Source organism: Macaca nemestrina, chromosome 15 (genome assembly GCF_043159975.1).
Source record: "Macaca nemestrina isolate mMacNem1 chromosome 15, mMacNem.hap1, whole genome shotgun sequence".
Lineage (NCBI taxonomy): Eukaryota > Metazoa > Chordata > Mammalia > Primates > Cercopithecidae > Macaca > Macaca nemestrina.
This window is the reverse complement of record NC_092139.1, coordinates 237128-251837: the sequence shown is the minus strand read 5'-3', so window position 1 is coordinate 251837 and position 14710 is coordinate 237128. Positions and strand designations below refer to the sequence as shown.

General features: G+C 43.7%; 1 protein-coding gene and 1 long non-coding RNA gene across 45 annotated transcripts in view; one reads left to right on the top strand and one right to left on the bottom strand.

Moving 5' to 3' along the window:
• The window catches only part of LOC139358406 (disco-interacting protein 2 homolog C-like), a 229441-nt gene that overhangs the window by 160330 nt on the left and 54401 nt on the right, over window positions 1–14710 (top strand). For 15 of the 44 annotated variants that reach the window (XM_071078951.1, XM_071078954.1, XM_071078958.1 and 12 more), the window contains one exon: window positions 2678–7201. In XM_071078951.1, coding sequence (XP_070935052.1) covers window positions 7180–7201 — 22 coding nt within the window. In that variant the 5' untranslated portion in view covers window positions 2678–7179. Of the gene's footprint in view, window positions 1–536; window positions 7202–14710 lie in introns of those variants that run through there. The other 29 variants (XM_071078976.1, XM_071078974.1, XM_071078975.1 and 26 more) reach the window with 16 other exon arrangements.
• On the bottom strand, window positions 6888–11950 carry LOC139358407 (uncharacterized). The gene is made up of 2 exons (XR_011613130.1): window positions 9566–11950; window positions 6888–7285 (listed from the first exon to the last, which is right to left on the bottom strand). It is a non-coding gene; the product is annotated as an uncharacterized lncRNA (long non-coding RNA).

The following is a 14710-nucleotide window of genomic DNA, read 5'->3' as shown; positions in this document are numbered from 1 at the left end:
CTCAAAAGCTTCTGATTGGGTGCAGCTGGTGACCAGGTCTGTAACTTCACATGGCTCTGATTGTGCAGAGCTGGTGACCAGGTCACTAACCACCCACACCTCTATTCATACCCAGCGGGTGACCGGGTCCATCACCTCACACCTCTGATTGTGCATAGCAGGTGACCAGGTCTGGAACCTTGCACACCTCTGATCGTGCACAACGGGCGACTAGGTCCATGACCTCACGCCTCTCTGCACAGTTGGTGACCAGGTCCATAACCTCACACCTCTGATCGTGCACAGCTGGTGGGCGCAGGACCCACTTCAGTGAGGGGCTGACTTCCCAGGTGTGAAGGGGGAATGTTGTGTGGCTCGCTAAGCCCCTCCATGCTTTGGGGGCTCCAGGCTGTGGCCGGCAAGTAGGAGGTTGTCCCAGGAGGCTGCTGTGTGTTGGGGATGGGAGGCAGCTGCAGGGTGGAAGTACGATGTTGTCGTAGGGGGCCACTGTGGGGGGGTGGGACGGGAGGCAACTGCAAGTTGGAAGTAGGATGTTGTCCCAGGAGGCTGCTGTGTGTGGGGGAGGGAGGAGGCAACTGCAGGGTGGTGTGGTGGTCCCCGTGCCACTGATTTCAGGTTAAAATAGAATGTGGACCTCTTTTTACCATAGTTTTTAATTACTCCGCTAGTTTGTGTTGCTGTCTCTTGCTATGAAGTCCACAGTCTGATGTCTCTGTGGTCCCCATGTTTCCCTTCTGCTTGTGTTACCCGATCCTGTGGGTCAGCTGTGAGGAAACCACTCTCCACGCCTCATCTGGAGTGGTCTCGAGCTGGGTGTGCTGGTCTCCTTGTGGGCTAAAGTGTTCTTCTGTTACTGTTTTCTCTGTTTTTTGACCAAATTTAGCAGACTTGTGTATGATACAAACACTTTAAAAAACGTCTTTTGCCTTTATGAAAAAAACACTTGCATTGCTTTAAAATGAACCTTTCCTGTGTCTCCATCCTTCCTCACAGATTGCTCTGTGTTAGAAACTCGGTGGTGTGTGCGCTTCATGGCCTCATTCCATCAAGCACTGTAACCTCTGATTGCAAAAGTGACTACACTCAAGGCAAAAAACTTCGCAAATGTTGGAAATAATGAACAAAAACAATATATTGTTCTCTTGTCACCCTGAAATGGCTACTCTTAATATTTTGATGTAGTTCTTTGAATTCTTTTTAAGTAAAGTTGCTTCTAACACAAGCACTTTGATTATATTGATCAAATTATATTCAGGAAATAAGGAGAAAGTAAAAAGAATATCCAGTTTGGGGCAAAAAGGAAGACGACATAGAAAGAGGCTGTAAAACTCCCTGCAACTTGAAAAGCTGGGTTGTGGTGGCTGTGGTTTTGTTTTTACTGTGAGAGACCACAGGATTCTTCTTGGCACTGAAGGGCAATAAGATAATACCCTGTGTGTGTGCTGGTGGCTGTATAAACCGAGCCGCATGTCCTCTTTCGAAGCAGAGAAAGCATGAGGTTTGAGGTAGTGGTTTGGTAACTTTTGGAAAGTCTGTTTGTAGGACTGCACTGCAGAGATTAGGTCAGTCTGAATTAGAATCGAATGATCTGTTCAGGCCTTGGGAGCTTTCTACACCGGGTGTACGCCTGTTCTGGATGTGGTGTAGAAGGAACAGGACTGGGAGGGTTTCTTGCTTCCCAGTCATAGAAATGCCTGCAATTATCACTGTTTGTTGTTTCTCGGGAAGCTATTTTGGGAAGGAAGTGTACGTTCCAAGGCTGCTGGTTGGCCTTTCATCACCCTGGGGGTCTTGGTGTGGGTCACGGGAGCTGTGACTGCTCACGCGTGCAGCTCTGTCTCTCTCGCTGCCGCGCCGGTAGACAGCTGGTCACCAACACAGTGTGTGTCCCAGTGGCCTTTGAGAAGAATTCTCTACATCATTTTTATACAAGGTCCTTTTTCCTTTCAATGTCAACATCGTGCCTTCTAGCCAAGCGATATGTTCTTGCAGAAACAGGAAGTGTGGCCCAAGTGAGAAATGAGGGAATTGATCCATAACTGCTATCAGTTTTTATAGAGTTGAGCCATTGTAATTTATACACAAACATGTTAAATCTGTAGAAGTGAGTCACGGTGCCAGACCCTCACAAATGCCGAATGTCTACGTGGGACCTCTCTTCTATCGGGTCCACATCACAAGAAGAAAAGTCGCTCAAATGCAGGACGGAGTGGACGTGAATCTCCGAAAACTCCATGAATCAGAGTGACTGCTTTCCCAATTGCTGGTCTCCCCATTTGAGGTTGTGAGATTCCCGTTCTGAAGCTCCTTCAATTTCCCAGCATCCATTTCACTCCTTCATGGAGATAACAGACTCACACTGATACCTTGTTCTCAGATTTTCTAATTAGAAAAAGCACATATTTCACAAGAATTGTCCAGCTAACTCACTCCTTAGCCTGGGGTAAGCCACATACCTCTTTTCTCTTTAAAATACTCACCTTTCAGAACTCTTGGTAAATAAGAATAGGAAGGTACCATGACTTTGGCCACAAGCAGTATTATGTATAATGTGCAAGTGAGTGCCTTGAGAGCCATGGTTGCTAAAAACAAATTTTCTCAGAAGAGAAAAATGTAAGCAGTTCTTGACATGATCGTTAATTTTGTTTTGCCTAAATAACATCTTGTCGTTGTACAGGGATACAGGACGTTGCTGAGTATTGACCGGGGCGAGTGGGTCCTGCTGCCCCACTGTGTGATCCTGAATATCGACAGGGGTGAGTGGGTCCTGCTGCCCCACTGTGTGTGACAAGCCCTTTGTTTCTGGCCTGGAAATGTCCTGGCTCTTTCAGTGCATTGGGGTGGTGCTGGCCCCCTTTGTTAGTTTGCATGTGAGGCAAAATCTCACGCCTTTCACTCTTGTTGACATACAGATGCCAAAGCTTTGAACAAATTCTTACTAAATCAAACCCAGAAATATGTAAAAGGGATAAGAATACCATGAACACTTAGAGTTTGTTCTCATGATCTGTAGTTTTGCATTGCACATTTGGCTCATCATTCAAAAATCAATGTAATTCACCATATTAACAAAAAATAAAGCAGAAAACCCATTTTATCCTCCCGGTAGACACTGGAAAACATCTGTTGAAATTTAATAGTCCTTATACGAATTTCCTATCACATCAGGAACAGAAGGGAACTTTCTCCGTTTGATAAAGGCCACTCCTGAAAAACAAGAGCTGACCCCCCTCCTCGGTGGTGGCAGCCGGGGAGCTCTGCCCACAGTCAGGGGTGTCGGGAGCATGGCCATTCTCCGTGCTTCAGGTTCGCATGGTGCACACTGGGGCCCTCGTCCGTGAAGTTAGTTAGGAGAACTAAAAGGCATAAAGACTTGGAAGCAGGGGGAGATGCTTGATGTACAGAAGACACAGGGCCTTATTTAGAACATTTTAGGAAATGTACAAACAACCAGAAATGGTGTGAATTTTGCAAGCATGCAAGATGGACTCTTCGCAACAGATGTATACAGATGCCCAGTGGCCCATGAGAGGTGCTCACCAGGGAGTCATTGGGTAAGTACAACTTAAACCCGCGAGGTTCCCCTTCACAAGAGTGGAGAAGGGAGGACAGTAGCAGGTGCTGGTGAAGATATGACAGACTGGATCTCAGACTGATGGAGACTTAAAATGGCACAGCCACTTCAGCAAATGTGGCAGTTTCTTTAAAATGTGTACACTTACCATATGGCCCAGCAGGTATGCTGTAGACGTTCACCAAGGAGAGCAGAAAATGTGTGTCCTTGTAAAAGAATGCACATTATCTCCAGAGTAAATTGTCATAGCCAAGAACTGGAAACAACATAAATCTCTCTCATCTGGAGAAACATGAGCAAATTCTGATATATTCATACATTGTCCTAGTTCCCAGCAGGAAAAACGTACAAAATGCTGAAACCAAAACAGACAACGGGGATGAGTTCCAGGAGCCTTGAACTGAGCAGAGAGTGAACACCACGCCGTGGAGTCCATGTGACAACGGAGAATCTATGCGAGTCTCGGGTGACGGAAGAGCGCCAAGAACACTCCTCGAGAATGAACAGTGGCTGTCTCTTGAGGGCTGGGATTGACTGGGAGGGGACTTGTGGGAACTTTGATGCAAAAGATTTGATTAGGGTAATAGATTTCCATTTATCGAAATGCGCCAAGTGTACTCAAGATCTGAACATTTCACTGTGTATACTTTGTACTCCCTACCTTCCAAAAAAACAATGAAAAAATAATTACAAATGAGCACTGAACTCGATAGATTTTTCACCGTGGTATTAGATAGCAATTCTGAAAGCATTTCTGTATCTCCAGACTTAAGCAAATAAGCTTAATAAATCAGTGAATATATTGAGTGCTGCAGGTGCCAGGTTTCTTTCTTGGTAAGAGGTAGAAATAAGAAAAGGCCAAAGCCTGGAATGGATCACGTGGGATTAGGTTGCAGCAGGAGGTACAAGTATCAGCTGGTGGCTCCCGACAGATGTAGACAGGGATAGAAGTGCCTGTGGATGGGTGTGGGTGCACATGCGTGTACATGCGTGTGTGTGTTCTACTTGCCGGCAATGCCCAGCAGCACCCGGTGCCCACTCTTAGCTTCCAAACTCCGTTCTTCACTAGAAGGAGCCCTGGTCTAAGGGCTGGGGAATCCGGTGTCAAATCTGGGACCAGTTGAGCAACAGAACAAACCATTGTAACTATGAATCATAACCCACGAAGCCAGACTCCGTGAGTATATATGGACATATGTAAATGAATGCTGAAAGATAAAATTATTTTTCAGTGAATATGGAAGATCTAATGATTTAGAAGGAATGACAGGAAATCAGTGGATGCTAAAACTAGTAGTGGAGAATTCATGGAAAACAGAATATGCACATAGTGTCAGGGTGTCTCCTCCCAAATCTTAATTTCAACGCGAGAAGTAGCATCTTTGCTTTGGAGGCACTTAAGCACCACCTTCACTGAGTTGCCGATGTTAACATTGTCACGTAAGACAGACTTCTGCGGTGTCCCTGCTAAAATGCATACTCCTGAGTCTAGTCCGGAAGATACCAAAATAAAGGACAAGCTGTGAAATAACTGACCTGTATTCTTTAACATTTCCAATTTCAGGAAACACAAAACCTGAGAAACTTGGATGCTGGACGGGTAAAAATCACATGACAAATCAATTCATCATCCTGGATTGGATCGTAGAAGAAGACAAAGTAAGAAAATTATGGAGACAGTTGACAGCATTTGAAAGTGAACTTTGTATATGACAGTTAAATTTCCGGATCTTGAGGAAAGTGAATGTGAGAGCATATCCTTGTGTTTAGGAAATACATTGAAACATTTAGGTATGGAAGGATATAGTATCTGATATTTATTTTCATTTGACTTAGAAAATTCATGGGGGAGGGGGGAAAGCAGTGATGTAAGATAGGAGCAGTTGGGCCTAAGTTGAGCCTGGTAAGTTATGTGGAAATTCACTACGCTGGTCTTGCAGATTTTCTGTGTCTTTGAAATTACATCCAAAAAGTTTAAAACGGAGAATATGCAAAACAAAAAGCGATTTGTGGAAGTGAGTGGACTGTCACCTCATTGATCCCTTCAGTTTTCGGCCATGAGCCAAGTCAGTCACATAATGGTTTTTGACCTGGGAATTAGAAATAGTGGCCAGATGACCAGGCTCTTTATCTAGTTAGGGAGAGAAGTGTGCACAAAGGCTGACAAGACCAAGCAGTGCGATGAGCTGCTTGTGGGCGTGATGCTGAGGGTCTGGGTCCTGTCTCAGGTGGCAGCTTGGGGGTTTTAAGCCAGAAAGCCACGTCTGATTCTCTTTCAGTGGGATCATTCTCGCAGCTTCAGAGAAAACTGCCCCAACTCGTCTTCACTCACGCTGGCCATTTTTGGTGGTGGTGGTTTTATTCTGCTAACACCGTTCTCACTGACAGTTTAGGGCCTTTGAGCGGATTTTTGCCTGTGTCTCGAAGATTCTCGTCTTGACAGCCGGTATGTTTCATTCCTGTTGTTCCGATTCTGTGTTAAGAGGGTTCTTCCCTGGCTTCACAGTTTGGAGTTGCTGCTGCATCTGTCTCTGCTTTAATTCTCTAGCCCATCTATCACTTGTCTCATCCCTTAAGAAGTGGCCTGCGTGAGATGCCATGAGACTGTCTGCCTTATCACCACTGCGACCCCAACCCGTAAGGACTTACAGAGAAGGCATTCAGTGAATGTGTGGAATTAATGTAATGGGTTAATAGCCACAAAATGTCTTAATGGTTGTTTTAGTCCATTTCCATGCTGCTGATAAAGACATACCCGAAACTGGGAAGAAAAAGATTTAGTTGGCGTTGCGGTTCCGCATGGCTGGGGAGGCCTCAGAATCATGGTGGGAGGCGAAAGGCACTTCTTACATGTCAGCAGCAAGAGAAAACGAGGTAGAAGCAAAAGCGGAAACCCCGATAAGCCATCAGATCTCATGAGACTTATTCACTATCACGAGAATAGCACAGGAAAGACGGGACCCAGTGATTCAGTTACCTCTCCCTAAGTCCCTCCCACGACACATGGGGATTCTGGGATGTAGAATTCAAGTTGAGATTTGGGTGGGGACACAGCCAAACCATAACCATAGCCAACACAGTCCTGGCCCATGGCCGGTGTTGAGCTGAGCTGCGACCGTGGCTGTGTGAGTTGGGGTGCGAGGCGTGCACACGCCTCTCAACGGTACAGTGAAAGGATTTGGAGGCTCAAACGTGTGACCTACAAAGAATCTCCAAAGATCAAGGTGCATTCACCCTAAAAAGAAAAATCTCAGTGCAGTTTACACCCAGTGTTTGCTTGCGGATATGGATTCTACAGTAATAAAATGAATAATTAAAAGTCTGTGAATAAATTTTAATGTCTTTATGGAACTGTAAACACTGATTTTCTTTCCTCACCCACCCATCTGTTGGTGAGTTTCAGAAGGTGGATGAACCGTGCTGCGGGGACAGAGAGGAGGGTGCAGCTTGGCCTCTGGGACCTAAGCTGAGAACTGAGTGACTGAGCTCTCTCCATTTCAGACGTCCACACGGAAGCTGTCCAGGCGGCTCTGGCCAGACACAAAGAGCAGAAGATGGCGGTGCCTATGCCTTCCAAACGCAGGTCCCTGGTCGTGTAGACCTCCATGGACGCCTACACCCCTCCAGGTAAGGGACACGCTCCCCGACGCTGCCTCCTGAACATGCTGGGCGCCTCAGAATTGACCGCTAGCCCAGAAGTTGGGTTTTTGCCTTCAAAATCATGGTGCAGAAATGCAGATTTTGTGAACCAGAAGTCCGAAAACAGTGCATGAAAAGTAACACTATGTATCTGTATAAATACACATTTTTAACTTTTCATCAAGATTGATACATATGATACATACCAGTAAAATCTCACACAGTTTTATTCATTTAATTCCTTGTAGGGAAAAGGGAAGAGTTTGTAACCCTATGGGTGGAATTGGACTTTTCTTCTGATTAGGCTGTTGCATGCATATTCTCAAATCTTCAGATAAGTGTGCTACATTATTGGATTGTTTTAGAACAAGCGAATTGGACAGTTTAGGCAGCTACCCGAATCAGGTCATAAACTTTGCCTGCAAGGTGCCAGCTAGTATTTTAGTTCCTGCAGGCCATAAGGTCTCTCACAACCACTCAACTCTGCCCTCAGCCATGGGTGACAGCAAGTGCGTATGACTGTCTACCAATAAAACTTTATTTACAAGAACAACGGACCAGATTTGGTGCAGGGACCTGCCAACCCCTGATCTAAATTACTGAAGGTAATAGCCAATTTATATTTCTGCTATATAATACTGCTTTTCTTTAATCTTGAATTTTACATAACTACCCCAATTCTCTATTTTCTCTGCCCAAATAATTATAAACTACATTTCATGATCTTCACACCCAAGTAAAGCAGAAAGTTTAGTTATCCAGATACTTGTTAGAGACACGGATTGAACCTATGCTATTTGGTGTTTAGTTTCTGTGATTTTGATTCCAACATTATTCATGCCGTTGTTGCAAGCTTGTCTTCTCAAAGGACCTGAATCACCTTACATCCCACGTTGAAGCTACATATCACTTTAAATGACCCAGTATTTTTGCTCCAATACCAAAGAAACTTAAGGTACAATACGAATAGTTGAAAATGTACAACATTTTCGGGAGTATTTTTACTTCTGAAATTTAGCTTAGTCTTGGCAAGCAGTGAGACAGAAGGACGTGCTTCAGATCAGAGCTGAGGTCAAGCGTACGTCCACATTACTACAGGCAGCTCCTGAGTTTCACCTTTACATACCTTTACAAATGAAGGTACTGGAATTTAAAGGACAGAACTTAGAGTGCATCATTTTGGGTTTTCGTTGCTTTTTGTTTTGAGACAAGGTCTTGCTCTGTCACCAAGGTTGGAATTCAGCATCATGATGGCAGCTCTTGGCTCACTGCAGCTGTGACCACCTGGGCTCACGCGGTCCTCCCACTTCAACCTCAAGCAGCTGGGACCACAGGTGCTCGCCACCACACCCAGCTAATTTTTAAGTGTTTGTAGAGACAGGGTGTTCCTATGTCGTTTCTGTTTCTCATTGACACATAACGTGTTCTTCATCGAAAGAACGCAGTGCCAGCCAGGCAAGGGAGTGAATGCCATGCTAGCAAGTTGTTGACAAGGGAGCCCTTTCTGCCAACGTGCTCCTTTGGGCTCCTCCCTTTCCTTATTTTAATATTAAGCCACAGCACATAATGAAGGACTGGGCACGATAGCTCATGCCTATAACTGCAGTAATTTGGGAACCCAGGGCAGGTGTATGGCTTGAGCCCAAGGGTTCAAGGTCAGCCTGGACAACATGGCAAAATGTACAGAAATGCCTTTTGTACATCTTGTCTTCACCAAAAGTACAAAAAATTAGCTGAGCCTGGTGGTGTGCACCTGTAGTCCCAGCTACTTGGGAGGCTGAGGTGGGAGAATCACTTGAGCCCGGGAGGCAGAGGTTGCTGTCAGCTGAGATGGCACCACTGCACTCCAGCCGGGGCAACAGAGCAAGACCCCCATCTCAATTAGAAAAAAATAACGATAATAAATGCAGACTCTTTAAAAATGATTAGGCCAGGCATGGTGGCTCATGCCTCTAACCTCAGCAGTTTGGGAAGCCAAGGCAGGCAGATTGCTTGAGTTCCCAGCATTTGAGACTAGCCTGGGCAACATTCCAAAGCCCATCCCTGCAAAACATACAGAAATCAGCCAGGAATGGTGGTGTGTGCCTGTGGTCCCAGCTGCTCGGGAGGCTGGAGTGGGAGGATCAGGGTGCAGTGAGCCATGATCGTGCCACTGCACTCCAGCCTGGGCAACAGAGCAAGACCCTATCTCAAAAATAACATGCTTACTCCTGTTTGTTTAGTTAATGGTTATAATTTGCCAAAACTTATGGCAAAATAATTGTATTTGTATGTGTTCTTTGTGTAACTAACAACATGGACGTAAAACATTTCAAGGGTTGAAATATTTTAAACCAAATTTTTGGCACTAACCAGTATGTAAGGCAACGGGCATTTTTCTTGACCACTTTGTATAAGAGAAAAGACTTTGAAATGGAAGAAACAGTGCGGTTACGGTTATTTGCTTATTTCTCGTATTGAATCCAACCGCTGACAAATGTTACTGGGTCATGTGTGATGAATAACCTCCTTGTACAGATGTCTGCAAAATATAAAAGAATATTATTTGAAATGTTATTTTTGTGAAATATTTGGATTTGACCAACAGTTTTATATAAGCCATAAAGCATCCTTTGTAAATTTTCATCAGGAGTCCTCTTGATATATCATATGGGGCAGTTTTGTAAAATCGTAAATGTCAATGTCATAAAAATTTTTTACTCCCAGCCTATTTGTGCTTAGCGATAGTTTGCATGTTTATTACCGTACTTACTTGATCCAAATCTTAGCTGCATTTTCTTACCTATTTTTCTTGGTTGTTGGTAACAGTGGTTAGATCTTACTCAGTTTCATTGCCCTTCAGAGAATGTTCTTGAAGTTTATCTTCTATGAAATGACTGGCTGCTGACCTGGATCCTAGTTTCTGGAGAAACTCTCATTAGGATTGTCGCAACGCTAGTATTCTATGGGTGAAACTTTCCTTTAGTTTCCGAATGTAAAGATAAAAGAATAATTTGCCAAAACTACTTCTAGCCATGATGAGAGAACAGGGACCCAAATCACCCATCTGCCCTAAACAACTGTAAAACTGCACAAAACGAATGAGGTGGCTGTTTTTAGTCTGTGACCACAGCTGTACCAGCCAGAACCTGAGGGCGAGGGCAGGAGAATGAATGAGATGCACCCACAGTACACTTGCCCTCTGGAGAACACCTGCAGACCGTGGTGCCGAGAGTTCAGGTGTGGGCGGAGTATGGCCATCCTACCACATCCAGAAGGCGGAGCTCGGAGAGAGCTCAGGTGTGGCGGAGCATGGCCACCCTACCACGTCCAGGAGGGGGGGAGATCAGAGAGAGCTCAGGTGTGGCGGAGCATGGCCATCCTACCATGTCCGGGAGGGGGAGATCAGAGAGAGCTCAGGTGTGGCGGAGCATGGCCGTCCTACCATGTCCGGGAGGGGGAGATCAGAGAGAGCTCAGGTGTGGGCGGAGCATGGCCATCTTACCACGTCCAGGAGGGGGAGACCCAAGTGGGTGCAGGATGGGAGCTCTCCACAGATTCACACCAACAGCGAATCCAACCAAGCCTGCCCATGTCACGATGACCCAGCCGTGCCTGTGCTAACTGCTAAAACAAGAGCTGGAAAGCTTCAGAGGGAGGTTAGGGATCCTGAGTGTGCTCAACAAGTTACCCACAATGTGTAATATTCAGCAAATAATCACCGCATACACAGAGAAACGGGGGGTAGAATCTGTGGTCAAGAAAAAGGCAGTAAAAAGTGCACACACATGCAGGATGGTCTCTGTCACTCACCACATGCGGCGGCTGAGCACATGACGTGTGCCTGGTCTGAACTGGATTTGCTGCGTGAAAGACATGCCAGTTAATATAAAAAATAGAAAATATTGTATTTGTTTTTTTTTTTTAATTTGAGACGGAGTCTAGCTCTGTTGCCCAGGCTAGAGTGCAGTGGCGTGATCTCGGCTCACTGCAATCTCCGCCTCCCGGGTTCATGCCATTCTCCTGCCTCAGCCTCCCAAGTTGCTGCCCGCTGCCACGCCTGGCTAATTTTTTGTATTTTTAGTAGGCACGGGGTTTCACCGTGTTAGCCAGGATGGTCTCGATCTCCCGATCTCGTGATCCACCCGCCTCGGCCTCCCAAAGTGCTGGGATTACAGACTTGAGCCACCGCATCCGGCCTATTTGTATTTCTTATTGCAAGTATAGCATGAGCATTTTGAGTTAAAAATATACCAGTAAAATTAATTATACCTGTTTATATATTTATATGAGGCTACAAGGAAGGTTTCAAGTTCTATAACAGGACTCTCATAATTCTGTTGGAAAGTGCCAGTCTACATGTCTGATACAGCAGAAAACAGAGTTTTTAAATCTGCAATTATAAATATTTAGGGAATCAGAGTACAACGTGTCAGAGAATGAAAATATTTTAATTCTTGAGCCAGAGGAAGGGAAGACACTTTTCACTATAATGCAGTTGGGGAATTTCAGGTTCTGTACACGATAATCTTGAGAATTGTCACTCCCTCCTCACAGGTAAAAAGCTGAGCAAACTGAAAAATCAGCAGCTCTTCTTAAACCTGCAAGAGACGTGAGGTCACCGGCAAGCCACTGTCCCCAGATTGGCTGGACAGGTAAAGCAGATGAATCACCATACACTGGAGCACAATGCTCCAAGGAACCCACGCTGGGATTGGAAACCCTGAACTGGAATTGACAAATTGCTGTGGTGAGGTGTGGCCACATCTGAGAGTTAAAACCTCCAGGAGGCCTGTGCATATGGGTCTCATGCTTTTGTGAGTTGTATCATCAGAAGCTCAATCAGGTTCTCGAAGTAAACATCAGAGAAAAATCCCCTCATACTTACTACAGGGGAAAGAGAATAGGAATCATTTTTCAATATGCAAGTGCACTCTTCACTAGGTCCACCTTCCTGAGAAGCTAGTTAAGTGGAGACTAACCTGGTGGGATTTTATCAGAGCCTTCTGACCTGGGAGAAAGGGAAATACCCAACTCCAACCTCCAGAGCTGAAAAGCAAAAAAGAACGGAGTATCCAAGCACTATGGGACTTCCACAGAGGCATAAAATATGCATAACGGTAATACAAGGGGGAAGAAAGAGGAACAGAAGAAATATTTGTAACAGTAATAGCTGAATTTCCTCAGATTAATGCCAGACACCAAACCATAGATCCAGGAAGCTCAAGAAACACCAAGAAGGATAAATGTAAAAACGATGACGACAAAAACAAAACAAAAATAAACTCTATTTGGGCATAAAATATTGAAACTATGGTGAATCAAAGATTAAAAAGCAAAGAAACCAGAGTAATCTCCTTCCCTATGGAGGATCAAAGATAAGAATTATTTTCAACTTCCCCTCAAAAACCATGAAAGCAAGAAGTGGAGTGAAGTATTTAAACTATTGAGAGGAAAAAAATTCCATTAACCTAGAAGTCTATACTCTGTGAAATTATCTTTCAAAAGTGAAGAAAAAGAAAAGACCTTCTCCTACAAAAATTGAAAAATTTGTTGCCGGTAGACCTGCCTTGCAAAAAATGTTCAAAGTTCTCTAGAGAAAATAGTAGAGGTCAGTAACTCAGCTGTGCACAAAGAAAGGAAGAGCACAGTCTGTTTACAGGGCTCACAGCTGTCATCCTAACACTCTGGGAGGCAAAGATGGGAGTAGAGCTGGAGGCCGCTTAGTTGAGACCAGCCTGGGCAACGTTGTGAGACTCTGTCTCATTAAAAAAAAAGCCAAACGTGGTGGCCAACACCTATAGTGCCAGCTACTTTGAGAGGCTGAGACGGGTCACTTCTTGAGCCCAGGATCCCGTTCAAGGCTGCGGTGAGCTATAATGATGCTGCTCCACTCCAGCCTGGGCAACAGAGAAAGACCTTGTCTGTTTAAAAAAATAAATAGAAAAACAAAAAGCATTAAAGAAGAAATAGTGAAGGTAGAAGAAAATCTTTCATTTTTCTTAACAGATCTAACTTAACAGTTCATTCATAATAGCGACGGTAAATATACTGTATTATATGCTTATGTATATGTCATATACACACACTTAAATATAAGCGAAATGAATGAGAGCAGTGATACCCAAGGGATGGGAGAGAGCAATTAGGAATTAGGGTTATTTTGTTATTATAGTGTGCTTGCATTATCAAGAAACCAGTGTAGTGTCATTTGAAAGTGGACTTGGGTTACTTGTAAATTTATATTGCAAATTCCAAGGCAGCCACTTAAAAAAAAAAAAAAAAAGTAACTGATATGCTAAGAAAGGAAAGAAAATAAATCATAGAATATGCTCAATAAAGACCACAAGGAAAAAAAAGTGAAAGACAAAAACAAAGAACAAGGGCAACAAATAGAAAATAGTAACAAATATGGTAGATGTTAATTCAACTGTATATTATTACTTTCAATGTCAGTCCAAATGCACCGAACTATATATTATCTATAAGAAATCCACTTTAGATATAAAGACATACATATAGATCAACAGTAAAGGGATGGCAAAAGATATAAATGTTAACACTAATTTTTTGGTGTGCAATGGCCTGATATCTCACTGCAACCTCTGCCTTCCAGGTTCAAGTGATTCTCCCTCAGCCTCCCGAGTAGCTGGGATTACAGGCATTTGTCGTCATGCCTGGGTAATTTATTTATTTTTTCTATTTTTGTACAGATGGGATTTCACCGTGTTGGCCAGGCTGGTCTTGAACTCCTGACCTCAGGTGATCATTCTGCCTTGCCCTTCTAAAGTGCTGGGATTACAGGCATGAGCCACCGTGCCCGGCCAACACTCATTTTGAAAAATGGAAGTGGTGATATTAATTTTAGACAGAGTCGACTTTACATCAAGGAAAGTTACCAGAGATGACTATTACGTAATAAAGAGGTCAATACTCCAAGAAGATGTAACAATCCTTAAATGTACTTTTGCTAACAAAGTATCAGAATTCCAAAGTAAAAACTGATAAACTTCAAGGAGAAATAATTAACCCACTATTATAGTTGGAGACGTTAACACCCCTTTATCAGAAATGGACCAATTCAGTAGCCAGAAAAGCAGTAAGGACAAAATTGAAATCGGCATCCTCAGTCAACTGTATGTAACTGAAGTTTATAGACTATTTCCTCCAACAGCAGCAGAATACACAACATTCACCAAGACATACCATGTTGTGGTCCATTAAACACACCTTAACACATTTAAAAGAATAGGAATCAAACAAGTATGTTCTCAACCACAGTAAAGTAGAAATCAATAATGGACGACTGGAAAATATATTAGGATATTAAACAGTACACTTATACATAATACATTGTTCAAGGAAGAAACCTGAAGATTTCTTTGAATTTTTGAAGTAAATGAAAATGAAAACTTGTTAAAATTTGTGAGCTGCAGTGACAGTAATGTTTATAGGGAAATTTATAGATTTAAATGCATACGTTAAAAATAAGATCTAAAATCAATCAGCTTCCACCTT